The sequence below is a fragment of the Mobula birostris genome, chromosome 19, assembly GCF_030028105.1.
Source record: "Mobula birostris isolate sMobBir1 chromosome 19, sMobBir1.hap1, whole genome shotgun sequence".
NCBI lineage: Eukaryota > Metazoa > Chordata > Chondrichthyes > Myliobatiformes > Myliobatidae > Mobula > Mobula birostris.
The window spans coordinates 62,641,502-62,660,705 of NC_092388.1; the positions used below are offsets into that span (position 1 = coordinate 62,641,502).

The following is a 19,204-nucleotide window of genomic DNA, read 5'->3' on the forward strand; positions in this document are numbered from 1 at the left end:
ATATCGATGAAGAAGACAATATGTACAGTAGAGGGCGGTAGGCTGGTATCAGTCCAGGGTCTGGGTATTGAAGAGTCTGATGACTTGGGGGAAACTGTTATATAGTCTGGTCGTGAGAGCTCGAATACTTCGGTGCCTTTTGCCAGATAGTAGGAGGGAGAAGAGTTTGTAAGTGGCATGTGTGGGGTCCTTCATAATGCTGTTTGCTTTACCGATGCAGCATGTGGTGTAAACACTCTAATGGCCGGAAGAGGGACCCCAGTGATCTTCTCAGCTGACCTCACTCTCCGCTGCAGGGTCTTGTGATCCGAGATGGTGCAATTTCCCAACCAAGCAGTGATGCAGCTGCTCAGAATGGACATGGTGTATAGTTAGGTACAGTGGTCAGTATCGACATGGTGTGTAGTTAGGTACAGTGATTAGTAGCGGACATGGTGTATAGTTAGGTATCGTTGTCAGTATGGACATGCTGTATAGTTAGGTACAGTGGTCAGTATTAGACATGGTGTATAGTTAGGTACAGTAGTCAGTATGGACATGGTGTATAGTTAGGTACAGTGGTTAGTATGGACATGGTATATCGTTAGGTACAGTGGTTAGTATGGACATGGGGTATAGTTAGGTACAGTGGTCAGTATGGACGTGGTGTATTGTTAGGTAACGTGGTCAGTATGGACATGGTGTATAGTTAGGTACAGTGGTCAGTATGGACATGGTGTATAGTTAGTTACAGTGGTCACTATGGACATGGTGTGTAGTTAGGTATAGTGGTCAGTATGAACATTGTGTATAGTTAGTTACAGTGGTCAGTATTGGACATGGTGTGTTATTGGGTACAGTGGTCAGTATGGACATGGTGTGTAGTTAGTTACAGCGGTCAGTATTGGACATGGTGTACAGTTAGGTAACGTGGTCAGTATGGACATGGTGTACAGTTAGGTACAGTGGTCAGTATTGGACATGGTGTATAGTTAGGTACAGTGGTCACTATTAGACATAGTGTATAGTTAGGTACAGTGGTCAGTATGGACATGGTGTATAGTTAAGTACAGTGGTCAGTATGGATGTGGTGTACAGTTAGGTAAAGTGGTCAGTATTGGACATGGTGTATAGTTAGGTACAGTGGTCAGTATTGGACATGGTGTGTAGTTAGTTACAGTGGTCAGTGTTGGACATGGTGTATTGTTAGGTACAGTGTTCAGTGTGGACATGGTGTATAGTTAAGTATAGTGGTCAGTATGGACATGGTGTATAGTTAAGTATAGTGGTCAGTATGGACATGGTGTGTAGTTAGGCATAGTGGTCAGTTTGGACATGGTGTATAGTTAAGCACAGTGGTCAAGTCAAGTCACTTTTTCTTGTCATTTTGACCAGTGGTCCCCAACCACCGGGCTGCAAAGCATGTGCTGCTGGGCTGCGAGGAAATGATATGATCTGGCGGTACGATGAGTTAAAAAACAAACGCCGCTTGAGAGTTTCTTTGGAAGAGGTGGTAGCGGACATAAATGGCCTAACGATGATGATAACGCAGCGACAGCTGAGGCCGAGACTACAAAAAAAAAAGAAAGCTTCCTACAACAGAAAATACGATGAGTCGTCCATAAAATATAGCTTTATTGCAACTGGTGACTCCCATGCTCCAAGCCCCAGTGTGTGATATGTGGAGACAAGCTGTCTAATGAGGCAATGAAGCCCTCAAAACTGCTTTGGCACCTTGAGTCCAAGCACCCTGCACTTAAAGGCAAACGTTGAGTTTCTTGAGCAGAAAAAATGTGAGCAAGCGGGACAGAAGCAAGTGCTGAGAGCCACCACCTCCACAAATGCTGCTGCTCTAAGAGCGTCGTACATAGTGGCTAGCCGTATTGCTAAGGCTTTGAGCAGTTTTGCAAGGAAGTGGATGCAGAGCACAAACACCGTCTCTTACACACTGAAGTCAGGTGGCTATCAAGGGGGAGAGCCCTGGCCAGGATTTCTGAGTTAAGAGAGCAGCTACAGAGATTTCTTTCAGGAAAAAAGACACCATTGGCAGCACACTTCAGTGATGAGGAGTGGATAGCAAAACTCGCTTATCTGTGTGACATCTTCAACCTGCTCAATGAACTCAATTTGTCACTTCAGGAGAGAATGACAACTGTCTTCAAGTTGGCAGATAAAGTGTCTGCTTTCAAAGCCAAACTGGAACTGTGGGGACGGCAAGTGGACAGGGGCGTATTTGACATGTTCCCAACATTAGCTGGGATCTTGGAAGAGACTGAGGCTGCACCGTCCTTCTCACACCTGGTGCGCGATCACCTATCTTTGCTGTTGACAGAATTCGAGCGTTATTTCCCAACTGCAAATGACCCAAGACGTGAAAAGGAATGGGTCTGTGACCCATTTGTGAATGTCCCCAGTGAATCATCCGTCAGCTCAGGAAGAAGATCAACCCCTCGAGCTTGCAAATGACGGTGGACTGAAAGGTATGTTTGACATAACATCTCTGCCGGCATTCTGGATCAAAGTCAAGGCTGAATATCCTGACATAGCCACGAAAGCACTGAAAATGTTACTTCCATTTCCAACATCATATCTCTGCGAGGCAGGATTTTCTGCAATGAATGCAACGAAAACTAAATTGTGGAATAGACTGGACACAAGGAACCCCCTTCGAGTATCGCTATCTCCCATCACCCCTCGATGACACTGTCTCGTTGTCCAGGCCTCCCACTGATTCAGCGATATTGGTGTGTTGCAATGATTTTATATGTTAATACGAGTAAAATATGCGCTGTGTGTTTAATATCCATGCATTACTTCAAATGTTATGACGCTATTGACTTATAAGTGTCTTATAATTGACTTATCACTATATTCATGTGAGGAAAATATGCGCTGTCTGTTTAATATTAAATTCATTAGATAAACCCTTTTGGAAACGAAATTGAGTGTATTAACTACTTATAACTTCCGGTCGTGATTCACACCCCCTGGGTCGGCCGGTCCGTGAGAATATTGTCAATATTAAACCGGTCCGTGGTACAAAAAGGTTGGGGAACCCTGATTTTGACCATAACTGCTGGTACAATTCTGGACTAGTTCCTGAGGATTGGAGGGTGGCTAATGTAACTCCACTTTTTAAAAAAGGAGGGAGAGAGAAACTGGGGAATTATAGACCGGTTAGCCTAACGTCGGTGGTGGGGAAACTGCTGGAGTCAGTTATCAAGGATGTGATAACAGCACATTTGGAAAGCGGTGAAATGATCGGACAAAGTCAGCATGGATTTGTGAAAGGAAAATCATGTCAGACGAATCTCATAGAATTTTTTGAGGATGTAACTAGTAGAGTGGATAAGGGAGAACCAGTGGATGTGGTATATTTGGATTTTCAAAAGGCTTTTGACAAGGTCCCACACAGGAGATTAGTGTGCAAACTTAAAGCACACGGTATTGGGGGTAAGGTATTGGTGTGGGTGGAGAATTGGTTAGCGGACAGGAAGCAAAGAGTGAGAATAAACGGGACCTTTTCAGAATGGCAGGCGGTGACTAGTGGGGTACCGCAAGGCTCAGTGCTGGGACCCCAGTTGTTTACAATATATATTAATGACTTGGATGAGGGAATTAAATGCAGCATCTCCAAGTTTGCGAATGACATGAAGCTGGGCGGCAGTGTTAGCTGTGAGGAGGATGCTAAGAGGATGCAGGGTGACTTGGATAGGTTGGGTGAGTGGGCAAGTTCATGGCAGATGCAATTTAATGTGGATAAATGTGAAGTTATCCACTTTGGTGGCAAAAATAGGAAAACAGATTATTATCTGAATGGTGGCCGATTAGGAAAAGGGGAGGTGCAACGAGACCTGGGTGTCATTATACACCAGTCATTGAAAGTGGGCATTCAGGTACAGCAGGCGGTGAAAAAGGCGAATGGTATGCTGGCATTTATAGCAAGAGGATTCGAGTACAGGAGCAGGGAGGTACTACTGCAGTTGTACAAGGCCTTGGTGAGACCACACCTGGAGTATTGTGTGCAGTTTTGGTCCCCTAATCTGAGGAAAGACATCCTTGCCATAGAGGGAGTACAAAGAAGGTTCACCAGATTGATTCCTGGGATGGCAGGACTTCCATATGAAGAAAGACTGGATGAACTGGGCTTGTACTCGTTGGAATTTAGAAGATTGAGGGGGGATCTGATTGAAACGAATAAGATCCTAAAGGGATTGGACAGGCTAGATGCAGGAAGATTATTCCCGATGTTGGGGAAGTCCAGAACGAGGGGCCACAGTTTGAGGATAGAGGGGAAGCCTTTTAGGACTGAGATTAGGAAAAACTTCTTCACACAGAGAGTGGTGAATCTGTGGAATTCTCTGCCACAGGAAACAGTTGAGGCCAGTTCATTGGCTATATTTAAGAGGGAGTTAGATATAGCCCTTGTGGCTACAGGGCTCGGGGGTATGGAGGGAAGGCTGGGGCGGGGTTCTGAGTTGGATGATCAGCCATGATCATAATGAATGGCGGTGCAGGCTTGAAGGGCCGAATGGCCTACTCCTGCACCTATTTTCTATGTTTCTATGTTTCTATGTACAATACACAGTAAAAACGAGACAACGTTTTTCAGGACCATGGTGCTACGTGAACACAAAATGTAAAACAACACAAAACTACACTAGACTACAGACTTACCCAGGACTGCATGAAGTGCACAAACCAGTGCAGGCATTGCAATAAATAATAAAGAAGACAACAGGTACAGTAGAGGGCAGTAGGTTGGTGTCAGTCCAGGCTCTGGGTATTGAGGAGTCTGATGGCTTGGGGGAAGAAACTGTTATCTAGTCTGGTCGTGAGAGCTCGAATACTTCGGTGCCTTTTGCCAGGAGGGAGAAGAGTTTGCATGAGGGGTGCGTGGGGTGCTTCACAATGCTGTTTGCTTTACGGATGCAGTGTGTGGTGTAAATTAGATTATTAGATTATGAGGACACTCAGTCCTCGTTTATTGTCATTTAGAAATGCATGCATTAAAAATGATACAATGTTCCTCCGGTGTGATATCACAGAAACACAAGACAGACCAAGACTAAAACTGACAAAAACCACATAATTTAACATATAGTTACAACAGTGCAAGAGCAGACCATAAAAAAAATTTCAAAGTCCTGATAGCCCCAAAATCTCATGCAGATGGTAGAAGGAAGAAACTCTCCCTGCCATGAGCTTCCAGCGCTGCAAACTTGCCGATGCAGCATCGACCACAGTCCGACTCTGAGTCCGTCCGAAAACTTTGAGCCTCCGACCAGCCCTCCGACACTGAGCACCGAGCACCATCTCTGCCGAGCGTTTCGATCCTGGCCCTGGCCACCAAGCAACAGGCAAAGCCGAGGATTCGAGGCCTTCTCCTCCGGAGATTCTCGATCGCACAGTAGCAGTGGCAGCGAAGCAGGCATTTCAGAAGTTTCACCAGATGTTCCTCCGTGCTCTCACGTCTGCCTCCATCAAATCAGGATTGTGCACGGCCTCCTACTTGACAGATTACAGATATGCATCACCGGAGAGGCTGCACGCGCTGTGTCGCATCGTCATCTTCTCCTCCTCCATGTCTCTAGTAGCGGGAAGAGAGACCCCGATGATCTTCTCAGCTGACCTCACTATCCGCTGCAGAGTCTTGCGATCTGAGATGGTGCAATTTCCGAACCAGGCAGTGATGCAGCTACTCTGTATTGGACATGGTGTATAGTTAGGTACAGTGGTCAGTATTGGACATGGTGTGTTGTTGGGTACAATGGTGAGTATGGGACATGGTGTATAGTTAGGTATAGTGGTCGGTATGGACATGGTGTATAGTTAGGTATAGTGGTCGGTATGGACATGGTGTATAGTTAGGTATGGTGGTCAGTATGGACATGGTGTATAGTTAGGTATAGTGGTCAGTATGGACATGATGTATAGTTAGGTAAAGTGGTCGGTATGGACATGGTGTATAGTTAGGTACGGTGGTCAGTATAGACATGATGTATAGTTAGGTAAAGTGGTCGGTATGGATGTGGTGGGCAAAAGGGATGGATGATGAGCTGTATAACTCAAAGACATAGTTTTAGCTCTATTATTATGAACAAATTTAACAAAGCTGAATTAAGTCAGCACTACAGAAGAGTGGAGGTTATCTTCTAGCCTGTGAATGTGACAAACGTGGTAACATAATATTTAATTATTCAAGAGTAGTTGCTTCCCCTCAAACATCGGTCTCTTGAGCAAAGAGGATAACTACATTCACTTGCCCATCCATTGAGATGTGCCCACATCCAATGAACTCACTTTAATTATTCTCTACCTTGTAATCTCGTGTTCTCATTATTTATTGTTATTTACTTATATTTGCGTTTGGACAGTCTTCTGCACTCTGATTGATCTTTCATTAATCCTGGTATAGTTACTGTTCTATAGATTCATTGAGTATGCACATAAGAATTTACTTTGAACCTTGAATTGCAGAGCAGTGTGAACACCAGCAAAAATCTATGGCTCCACACAATTTTGTTGTGGGCCAGCCTCAGAAAGTTTAGAACTGCCTATTTCGATGAACTTCTTGCTTGCAAAATACTACAAATAAAATAACATCAGAAAATGCTGATGAAGGCAACAACTGTGGAGGGTGAAATGTCAGCCTAAAGTGTTAATCCTGCTTATTGTTTCACATTTGCATATGATCTGCTAAGTATGTCCAGGATTTTCTGTTTTTTGTTTGTATTTTCACTGTCTGCAGTTTTTTCCATTTTTAGAAGCAAAAATAAATGTTGGCATTAAAAAAATGTGTTAAAGCCAGAACTTATACGATTCTGGATGAGACCCTTCATCAGAACTGTTCCAAATCCCTTCCAAGACCCTTCATCAAGATTCAGCCTGAAACTTTGATTGTTTACTCTTTTCCATAGGTGCTTCCTGGCCTGCTGAGTTCCTCCAGCATTGTGTGTGTGTGTGTGTGTGTGTGTGTGTGTTGCTTTGATTTCTAGCATTTGCAGATTTTCTCTTGCTTTTATGCTTCTGGCCACTTTCAGTGAGCTGTTCCCCATCCTGACCTGTTTGTTTTATCAGTTACTCACATGTGTTTGGAACATCTACCTTTTTCACATTGTCTTTCTTAGCTAGTTGTATATTTACTGTTGTATATATTTGTCTCCACTATCTTGCTGCCAACTATTTCTTTTTAAAAAATGTCATTAAAAGGCTTGTAATATAATTCCAAAAATGTTTATGGCTCACTCCTTTGAAGTTGAAACTTTCCTTTTGATTTTACATAAACATTGTTGACTTTACTCATGATGAACCCTCATGTGGTACAGCTTCAGTAATCCAAACTTCACATTCTGTTTTAATCTTATTTTGTTTGAATGTAGATTGGTAATTCATGTAATGCTTAAAACTTATCTTGTCTCTATCAGTGTATTTATTGGTAATCAGAGAGAAGAAAGAAGGAATGAGGTATGAAACTTAATACCAATCTGTAGAGGTTCATTGGCAAGACCCGTTTTGATTTTTACTTGGAAAGGTGGTACTTTTGTACCTTGTTGCACTGGGTGTCAGAAGATAACATAGGGGTATTGTTCTTTCTTTCCCTCTTCTAACACCTGGATGACCCCGAAATGTAGAACAGAGGATGAACTTTGGTAATTTTTTATTCCTTAATGGTTATCTCTATTGTGTATAAAGCTGCATTACATTATACTTGGACTGTTGACACCAAGAATTATCCTTATCCTTAATGCTTATCTCAATACATCAGGAGTTTTAAATTAGATGAATTATTTTCCTTAAATGTAATTTTTAATCATTTATCTATGTTGAGATATGTTTGAAATCCAACAACAAATGACAGTTTTTATCATGTCTACTATGGCAATAGACAGACTTATTTTAATAGTAACAGTAGATATTTTAATTTTATTTTCCTTCAGTAAAAAGAAAATTATATGTTAAATTGTCTTTATTGGAGCATCATCATCTGCCACACACTGTTATTTTGTTTCTGATACCTCAGTGCCTCATTCCTGTATAAGAGCTGAAGATTATTGCTATTTAGTTTTTTGCTCCAGTGTTTTTTCCCATAGTTTCATCACCCAACGATGTCATTGATGTGGTGTCATTTAGGAATTGGAATGTTCCCTTTATGTTTCTGCTAACATCTTCAGAGGAGAGACAAAAGTACTGATATTGATATCAGGACAGCAAAAAGCCTAGGAGTAAGTGATCTCCACTGGATATGGGGCACAAAAGCACTTAATATATAACAACAGAAAAAAGGCCAACACACACAAAATCCTGGAGGAACTCCACAGGTCAAAAAGAAGGCCATTTGAGCCATCAGGTCCATACTAGCTCCTGGGACGGTGGGGGTGGGGGGGGGGTCCTGATTATCCCATTCCCTAAAGATGATCTGGTGAAGGAGTCCTGACGAAGGGTCTCGGCCCAAAATGTCGACTGTACCTCTTCCTAGAGATGCTGCCTGGCCTGCTGTGTTCACCAGCAACTTTTATGTGTGTTGCTTGAAATTCCAGCATCTGCAGATTTCCTTGTGTCTAAGGGATATGGGAAGAAAGCAGGAGACTGGGGCTGAGAGGGAAAATGGATCAGCCATGATGAAATGGCAGAGCAGACTCAATGGAACAAATAACCTAATTCTGCTCCTGTATTGTATGGTCTTATGGACTTATTCCAAACTCCCTCCCAAATTTTATATCATCCTGATTTAACTAAACCTCAAGTCTCCTCCATTATTATCCACTGGGATTGTGGGATTTGCTATCTGGCGGCACTGTGTGAACTTTCATCATGTGGACTTCAGTGATCAAGCAAAAACGCCTTCCACCACATTGTTCAAGACCAACTAAGTTTGGCACTAAAGACTAACCTTCCCTCAATAGTCACCTGATGGGGGTACCAATTGGAAAAGGGCAACCAATGCAGAATATAAGTTGGCTTCATCAGATCAGACAGTGCAGATATACCTGTGGAGGCAGAACAATTAGCACTGCTACCTCACAGATCCAGGGACACAGAGAACACAGAACTAAACAGCACAGGAGCAGGCTCTTTGCCCCCAAATTATTATGCCAAAGTAATTAAATTAGTAATCAAATGCACAGTTAAATGAATCCCTTTGGTTTATATTATGTCCATGTCCTTCTGTTTCCTGTACATTCATGTACCTGTCTAAGAGCCTCTTGGAGGCCTCTGTCATATCCCTATACCTCCACAGATGGCACGTTGCAGGGGCGCATCACTCTCTGTATTTTTCTAGGTTGCCCCCCACCTCCTGTTTAAACCTTCTCCCTCTCACCTTAAAGCTATTCCCTCCACTATTTGACATTTCTGCCCTGGGGTAAAAGATTTTAGCTACCTTTTCTCTGCCACTGATAATTTTATAAGCTTTTGTCAGGTGTCCCCCAAGCCTCTGACGTTCCAGGGAAAGCAATCTAAGTTTGTTCAACCTCTCCTTACAGTTAATGCCCTCCATTCCAGATAGTATCCTGGTAAACCTCTCCTGAAATCCTTTCCAAAGTTTTTCCATCCTTCCTATAGAGGGGTAATCAGAATTGCATGAAATACTCCAAGTGCAGCCTAACAAAATGATTGAGACAAATGCCACATAACTTTCTATGCCCCTAGCAATATGCCTTTTTTGCCACTCTCTCTAACTGCGAAGTAGGTTCAAGGGGGATGTCAGGGGTAAGTTTTTCACATAGAGAGTGGTGGGTGTGTGGAATGCACTGTCAGCGATGGGGATAGAGGCAGATTTAATAGGGTCTTTTAAGGGACTCTTTTACATGGAGCTTAGTAAAATAGAGGGCTATGTGGCAGAGAAATTCTAGGCAGCTTCTAGACTAAGTTACTTGGTCATTGTGAGCTGAAGGGCCTGTAATGGCTGTAGATTTCTATGTTCTATTACTTTCAGGGAGGTATGGATTTGTTACCACTCTTATCTACTTGCATATGCATTAACACTGAAAAATTGATTTCCTAAATAGTAGACAGCTGCGATCTATGTACTTAACCTCTTTCTATATTGCCAATCTACACCTCAGGAACCAGTCAGATGACAAACAAGAGAAAATCTGCAGATGCTGGAAATGCGAGCAACCCACACAAAATGCTGGAGGAACTCAGCAGGCCAGGCAGTATCTATGGAAAAAAGTGCTGTTGACATTTTGTGCTGAAACCCTTCGGCAGGACTCAATCAGGTGAAGTGCTGTTGTATTCTGTCTGTGCAGAGAAGCAAAGGTGTGGATTATGTGAGAGAAGTGAAGACTTTGTCAAAGTTGTTCATCTGCAGGATTTCCCTCTCAAGGCTGTATCACCCAGAAGAAATGTTGCAAACGATCTCCAGTTTGCGACCAAGCAGCTAACAGCCTGGGTAAACTAAAACCAGCAAGATACTGACTTTCAGTGCTAACCCTATTTGCTGGGAGTTTACAGAGTTGGCTCACTTACAGTATATTGGAATAAGGCACCACTGCGAACAACGGAACCCACTGTGTTCCTTGAAAGAAACACGGTTAAGGCTACCCTTTATCATTATGTCTGACACAGCAAGTGCCTTGCCCATGGATTCCTCTGATCAGTGGATATAGCTTGCAGAATCTGAGGAGACGTATTCAGTCAGCCCGTGGCTGTCACTATCTTGACTTACTTCTGAGTATGTGTTAAAAGAGAGCAAAATGGGATCTATCTTAATGACTGCTTTTTAAAGAATTATTTATTGATTTGGGAAGATATTCATAAAATAACAAAAAATCCTTGAACTGAGCATAGAATAAAAGCTGAGTTCAGTAAAAGGTCTCCAGTGCCCCATTATTTCTATCTACTTTCTTAAACAGTGGGGTGACATTTGCCATTTTCCAATCTGGAAGAACCATTTCAGAATCCATATGATTTTGAAAGATAATAACCAGAGATTCACCCAAAAGTCTGAGATATAAGTCTGGTCTTTGAAATTTATCTCCTTTCAATCCCACCAATTCAATATTTTTGCTGATATTCATTTCCTCATTTCTTGTAATTTTTGTGGGATTTTTTTGTATGTCTGCCATAAAACCTGACACAGAGTATTTGTTTAATTTCTCTGTCAACTCTCATTCCCCATTACAAATACTCCCTCTTCCATCAGGTAGGAAGTACGAAAACCTGAAAGCATGTACCACTAGCTTCTACCCTGTTGTTATAAGACTAGCAAATGGTTCCCTTATAACCATTGTGGGCTCTTGACCTCCCAATTTATCTAGTTCTTCACAATCTATCTCATTACGATATCGCACCATGTTCTTTACCTGCACTGAGCTTGCTCTGTAGCTGTTACACTTCATTTACACTTGATTTACCTTAGAACACAAAACATAAAACAGAACAGTGCAAAGCAGAAACAGGCCCTTTGGCCCACAATGTGTGCGGAACCAACTAAATTCATAATCAAACTAATCTCATCTGCCTACACAATGTCTATATACTCCCATTTTCCTCACATTCATATGTCCATCCAAACATCTTTTTAAAGTCCCTAACATATTTGTCTCTACTACCAGGCAATGCGTTCCAGGAACCCATCATTCTCTGTGTAAAAAAAATCTTGCCTCTCACATTTCTTTGAAATTACCTCCTCTCACCTTAAATGCATGCCCTCTGGTGTTAGGTATTTCAATGCCGGGAGAAAGATACTGTTTGTCTCTTCTATCTATACCTCTCAAAATCTTATCAGATCTCCCCTCAGCCTCGGTCACTCCAGGGAAAACAACCAAAACTTGTCTAACCCCTTGTTTTGGCGTATGCCCTCTGATCCAGGCATATTCTGCTGAATCTCTTCTGCACCCTCTCCAAAGCTTTGACATCCTTCCATAATGGGGTAACAGGAACTACATGCAATATTCCAGATGTGGCCTAGCTAGTTTTATAAAGCGGCAACAAACTTCCTGACTTTTGAACTCAATGCCCCAACGAATAAGTTAAGCCTGCTATATCTCTTCTTAACTATCTTATCAACTTGTGTAACCACTTTCAGGGAGCTATGAACTTGGACCCCAAGATCCCTCTACTTATTAACACTTTTAAAGGTCTGCCCTTAACAGTGTACTGTCTCCTTACATTTGATCTACCAAGGTGCTACATTTCACATTTGGCTGGGTTAAACTCCATCTGCCATTTCTCTGCCCATATTTGCAATTGAACTATAACCTGCTGTATTCTTTGCCAGTCTTCTACACTATCCACAACACCACCTATCTTTGTATCATCTATAAACTTACAAATCCACCATCTACATTTTCTTTCAGGTCATTTATATGTACCACAAACATTGTTCTGCTTCCTTGCACTGTGTAATGCTTTGATCAGTGTGAGCTGTATACAAGACTGACCTTTCATTGGATCTCAGTACATGTAGCAATAATAAACCAATTCTAATTCCAATGACCTCTCTAGCCTCTTTTCTTTCTGCATACACATTGAAGTTCACAACTAATGTTTATGTTTCACTTTAATTTACTTTCATTATATACCTTCTTTCTTTGGAGACCAAGTGTCGCAGTGATTCTCAATCCCCTCAGTACAGGATCAGTCCAATGGCTACAGCACACCTTGCCATCTCCCTCAATTACAGACGCTATTGCAGCTTGGGGATTCAGAGTTCGAAGGTTAATTCTGGCATCATAGAAACATAGAAAACCTACAGCACAATACAGGTCCTTCAGCCCACAAACCTGTGCCGAACATGTCCTTACCTTAGAAATTCCCTAGGATTACCCATAACCCTCTATTTTTCTGAGCTCCATGTGCCTATCCAGGAGACTCTTCAAAGACCCTATCGTATCTGCCTCCACCATCGTCGCCGGCAGCCCATTCCACACCCTCACCACTCTCTGGGTAAAAAACTTACCCCTGACATCTCCTCTGTACCTACGTCCAAGTGCCTTAAAACTGTGCCCTCTCGTGTTAGCCATTTCAGCCCTGGGGAAAAGCTTCTGACTATCCACATGATCAATGCACCTCATCATCTTATACAGCTCTATCAGGTCATTTGTAAGGAGTTTCTGTACATCCTCCCCATAGAATGTGTGGGTTTTCCCCGGGTGCTTCAGTTTCCTCCCACAGTCCAAAGATGTACCGGGTAGGTTAACCGGTCATTTAAGTTGTCTGGTGAGCAGGTTAGGGTTAAATTGGAGTTGTTGGGGGTTGCTGGGGTGGGGTAGCTCGAAAGGCTGGAAGGGGCTACTGTATCACAGAATAAATAAATCACTCAATAAATAAAGAAATTAAATTTGCTCTCCAATGTTGTGTCAACCAGACGTAATCCACACAGAGAAATTACTTCACACAGTCTGCTTTCGCCATGGAACCAATGGTTACTTGGATAAGTATTCAGGAAGAAAAATCTTTGTTGTCGTGTATAATGGAACAATTGATGTATCAGCAATAAAGTTCCACTCTGCTGCAAACAATCAGGTCTGTTCAGTATATAGCTTCATATTTTCCTCAACATGCCATCATATTTCACCAACGCTCTCTTATTCCTGTTGCCTTCGACCACCTGTAGATAGGGGGTCTCCCAGAGGACTGACACTGTATAACAAATGTTTTATCTCACCATGTGACCTTCCTCATAATTCCCTGTCCCAGCGGCAGCTATTGAATTTAAGAGCTGGACAAGGAAGGGATAAAAATTGCAAGATGGTAATCAATCTTGCATGGGGTTCATGCACGTTCTCATTGCTGGAATAACTCAACAGCAATGGCAGGAGTTGGAATATTTGATAACTGTTGTGAAATGTTCACACTCCTGTTGCAGTGAGGCTCTCATTTTTAAAGGTTAAAGAGATTAGCTTTATTTGTCACATGCATTTTGAAAAATTGAAACATATAGTGAAATGCATTATTTGCCTCAGAGAACAAAACAGCCTGAAGATGTGCTGAGGGCAAACTGCAATTGCCACCATGCTTCCGGTGCCAACATAACCTGTCCGTATCTCACTAACCCTAACCCTCAGAATGTGGGAGAAAACTGGAACACCTGGTGGAAACCAATGCAGTCACAGGGAGAACATACAAACTCTTTACAGACAGGGGTGGGAACTGAGCACCAATTCATACTTCATCTAATGATGTTTGCTAACATTATGCATACCATGTGAATATGCTTGAAGTAAGCCTTGACTGAAACTTGGGAGTGAATAATGCTTTCTCTTTTAAAAAAAAATCATGGTAGCATAGCAGTTAGAACAGCATCTTACAGTGTCAACACTCAATAATTGAACATAGAACACAGAGTATAGAGAGTATATCACAGGAGCAGGCCATTCGGCCCACAATGTTGTGCCGAACTTGCTTTTTAGCTGATTTAGCAGAGCATTGTGGGCTGAATGACCTGTTCCTGTGATATACTCTCTATATTCTATGTTCTATGTTCAATTGTCGAGTGTAGACACTGTAAGATACCGTTCTAACCACTATAAACATACACCAATGCCAGCAGAAGCCACACCAGTGTGACTTACCTCTGCAGAATTATTTGAGGCAGGTACTATAACATTTGAATGATGTTTCGACAGGTATGTGGATAGGAAAGATTTAGAGAAATAAGGGCCAAATGTGGGCAAATGCATAGATGAGCATCTTGGTTAGCATGGGGAATTCGGCTGAAGGTCCTTCCGCAATGCTGTATTACTCCATGTTCTAATTATACTACTTATCCTAAAGGAGAATGCATTTGAACTCTACCAATATCTTGAGAATCACACATAATACAGCTACGACAAATCATACGTTAATGGAAGACCATAACATTCAGTTAAGCTGACTGGTGGTAGAGTGGCATCTGTACGGACAGGACTTCGAGGCAAGGGGTCTTGGGTTCAAATTCAACCGGCTCCTTGGATAATTTCCTTCTGTGCTAGGTTGAGCGTTAAGCTAGCAACTCGGCCTTGTAAAACAGAAAAACACTAAAGAAATGGCAGGGTTGTCACCCAATGCGCCATTGCGACATGGAAGGATATCATCCACAGGCTACTAACTAATAACACTTGAAAGAGCAATTCTGGGGTGGCTGGTTGCGGGAGCAGGTGGGTGTGCTTCTTGGGGAAATGTGCTGAGAAATAACGTGTGAGCTCATGAGGGGGAACATCAACATCCTGAACCTGCACATCAGGGTCTGGGTAAACTCCTTAGCAGTTGCTACCATTGATTCAACCTTTCAACCTGGAGCTGATGCTAGTCATACTTGTCAGAGGCCCCTGGTACATAGGACCTACCTCCTGTCATATGTCTCACTAACTACGTCAGACTTCCCACTGTACCTGACAGCCTCCCTCTCCTCTGAGGCATCCTTAGAACATGTTACTGCTGTGTGGTTGCTTGAAGAGTGCCTCTTAAGGCGTGAAGTGCTGTCTGTAGTTTTGTCCTGTCAGGAACGGTGCAGTACCCTTTTTACAATGTCTTTCTGGATATGAATCATCCTCATACCATTTCAAATGACATTTTGACTAATTTAGTTATTCTTGGTAGCACAATGGTATGACAGTTAACGTTACTTCTGCATGATTCCAACGATCCGGGTTCAATTCTGACTGTGTAGAGTTTCTATGTTCTCCCTGTGGCTGTGACTACTTCTTCCCATATCCCAAAGATGTACTAGTTGATAGATTGGTTGGTTAGTTGGCTGGTTTAAATTGCCTCTAATACAGGTGAGTAGTGGAAGATGTTGGGGGGGGGATGAGGGTTGTAGAGTTGAGAGAGAAAAAGTTCCAAGGAATAGAACTGACCCAGTATCAATTTGATGGGCCAAAGGGCCTACTTCTCTAACAAAAGAAAATGTGGGAATATGCTACATGTTTTGATGCTTCAATAATCAGTGGTCTATTTGCTAGTGACCAATATTATAGATGCTTTAATTAGTATGAAAGAACTTGAGGCATCCCAAAGACTTGAAAGGTGTCAATTCTGTCCAAATTCTTTCTATATCTGACCTACAGAATTGAGTGAAAGGTAAAAACTTACACTTTTCTGATGCTTTACCATTTTAACCCAATTTACTGTCTGAAGTTCAATATTCCAGTATGATCTAAAGCATAAATGGGAAAATGAAAGACCTCTCCAACGGGGCTGCTGATACAAATAAAGAGCACCATCACTCAGATTTGGATTATGTTCGTCTCACTCCATCTCTTTGGGGTGGTAATGGATGAAAAATTGCATTCCATTCTTTGTCACCCCAATGAGCAAAGGGGTCCAACTTTAAAGGCTTAGAACAAGTTGGACTCTAAAACATTCGGGGATCCTTGGATAACACAATGGGCTCAGCTCTTTGGCTCCTAACATCCATGCTCATTTGTGCTACGTCACATTAGGGTTGAAACTTCTGAGTAGACTTGATTGGAACAGATCCCAAAGGACAAGGTAATCAAGAAATGTGAGGATATTGGAAGAAAATGGCCCAGAGGCAGGAGGTCACACACAATCTTGTAGAATGCCAGAACACACTCAAGGAACCTAGTGAAGCTCCAATCTATTATTTTCTTATCCCTCTGAGTTTCGAAACAAAAACACATGATGCTGTGACATTTAATGTATCAATTCATACCCAGACCTCCTTGGATTGTACCTATTTAACAACTATAATAAGTTTATTTAACCATATTTTAGATCAAACATATACAATAGTTTCCATAATGATAACAGTGTTGATTATGAAGGATATTGATATGGAAGTGATGAAATAATTATTATCTTTAGCTGGGTAAGCGTCAATGGTTTGAGTTGCAGTTTTGTACTTGAAGTGTCTCTGGTTGGTTAAGAACTGAAGGAAACGTTTCATGATTTGGGAATGGTTCAGTTCAATGAATTCCACTCAAGTTTGTCCCTTGTTTTACTGGGCTTTTCTGGGGTTTATTTTTAAAGGTTTCAGTTTAAATTGTAATTCAATTACAGATCAATTCATCAGGTTTTCATTGAAGCATTTCAAAGATAATGTATAGTACATTTTAGTTAACAACAGGGCTAAAATTGTACTTCTCAATACAAAAGGTTCAAAGGTTCAAAGGTCAAGTTTAATGTCAGAGAAATGTATACGATATACATCCTAAAATGCTTTTTCTTCACAGAATAGCTTTCTATTTAGAGTAGCAGTGCATCTCTTGCAAACCAGGTCATTAATGGATTGAAATATTGTTTTTTTATGTACATCAATCCAAAGGGTAGTTTCTGTATAAATGATGAGGACCACAATCAGAGACCATAACAACAATTATATTCAACTCAACGCAAACATTTGATTAGTTCGTTTTTAGTATTCTCCAGTATCATATCTGAAGGAATGAACTAATCGATCAGGATAGGAATTTGTGGGACAACTTCCATATTTGTAGTTTTCCAGCCCTTCGGACCGCTCTGTTTTAGACGTTCCTTCCTGTTGGTAGACTAGGGATGACTTGATCACGCCATTGTCCTCTTGGAATTTTGTTTCAGGATATATGGAAGGAGGCATGATTTCTGCCAAATGGTTGCAGTTTGGAAGATTTTTAGCATCACAAATGTTATCACCAAACTTGCTCACAGGTTTGTAAGTTTGATAGGAAACCTTGGTAGTTGTGGTTATGATAGTTTGTAAAGCTGGAGGAGTAGATCCAGAACCAGCTAATCTGCAAGGGTATTCCCCATTGTAATAATGGCTGGAATTGGGTGTGATGTGTCCACAGTCGTTCCCATATCCTTTCAATATTTGCTTCCATCCATGATGTTTATTTGGCACATCTAAGTTCCGATCATGAACATTCAAAGAGCCCATGCCCTGCTGGGATCCATTAAGCTGCATGCACATCTTTCCTGAGTCAGCCTCAGGCTGTATATTACCAGTATCTTTGTAAAGAGCTGGATAAGTGCTAGAACCCACGTAACCAGGCACAGCAAAATCATAGCCACACGAACCTCGAGGCATATAGATCCTTGGATTGCAGACCTTCTGAAGTGGTGAAGTCATCTCCCCTATGTTGTTGCTGGGATCATAGCTCGATTTGTAAGGCTCTGTATTTTGAAAATGGGAGTAGTGGTGCGTTGGAATGGGAAAGTTTGGTTCTGCTATAATGCCATATCTGTCTGGAGCTTCCATGCAAGGCAGGTGGTGGAGGCTGTTGAAGGGACCACCCCCATCATGGTATCGACCCATCTGGAACAAACCATATATGTGACAATTTATAATGGAGTAAGCAGTGCAAAAATCCCAGCAGGATTGTACACATTTTGGATCTCCTCGATGTTAAAAGATAAGTGGGAATTTCAACATTTATCAATAATAATGGTTATCTTTCCACACAAAAATGTTGTTCTATAAATAGATCTAACTGTTATAACATAGAGTGATTTTCCTCATGTGAGAAGAAAGCCTTATCACTTCGGGTCTCCCACATTCCACAGCCAGCCAGTGTTATGGGCATTAGGCAAAGAGAGCACATGAAATCACCCACTTAAATCAAGAAGTACAATTAACTCTAAATGAAAATCAAAACATTACATATGCTGGAATTCTAAAATAAAAACAGAAAATGCTGCCAATCAGGGAGCATCTCCTGAAAAGAAAGCATTAAAATTTCTGTTTGAAGTCATCACCGGACCTGCTGCCTGTTTCAATCTTTTCTGTTTTTAGTAATATGATTAACCCTCTCCTGTTTGATGTACAACAGCTACTGATCTAACTTTGTACTGCTACTAATTATTATTGTTTGTAGCACACAGGCCAGTGCATCTTGCACGGAGACCGATATAGTGAATGTCTAGCACTAGCTAAAGGTAATCCAACCCATATAAGAACAATATGCATCTCTTTTGGTGCACATATGCTATAGCTGAGCAGGTGCAAGAAGGTGTGGCACACAAATTGCTGACCTTTTAAACACTGAAGGGTGGCACCACATGGAAGAGAGTGATCTCCAGAAGTTTTGGACAAAGTACTGGAGCCCTTAGTCTTGGAGGTAGGGAGGAAGAGAAATGTTCAAGGTGTAAAGAGACCTTCAAGATACGTTTTCAAAAAGCACGGGGAGTGGATATCTTTGGAAATCAATATTAGGAGTACCCTCCAAGAGAACCACAACCTTGTCATGATTCGGAGGCTTGCACGCTTCAGTGACCTGGAGTCAGGTATTATGCTTTGGCTCTTGGTGGGGTCACCCATGCCAAACAGGTCAAAGGTAGAAGCCGGACTGAGAGTGGT

At 41.9% G+C, this 19,204-nt stretch overlaps 1 protein-coding gene across 1 annotated transcript in view; it reads right to left on the reverse strand.

Moving 5' to 3' along the window:
- Positions 1 to 17,284: 17,284 nt before the first annotated feature.
- The window catches only part of gcm2 (glial cells missing transcription factor 2), a 45,479-nt gene continuing 43,559 nt past the window's right edge, over positions 17,285 to 19,204 (reverse strand). The window contains exon 5 of the mRNA XM_072283080.1: positions 17,285 to 18,163. Coding sequence (XP_072139181.1) covers positions 17,285 to 18,163 — 879 coding nt within the window. The remainder of the gene's footprint in view (positions 18,164 to 19,204) is intronic.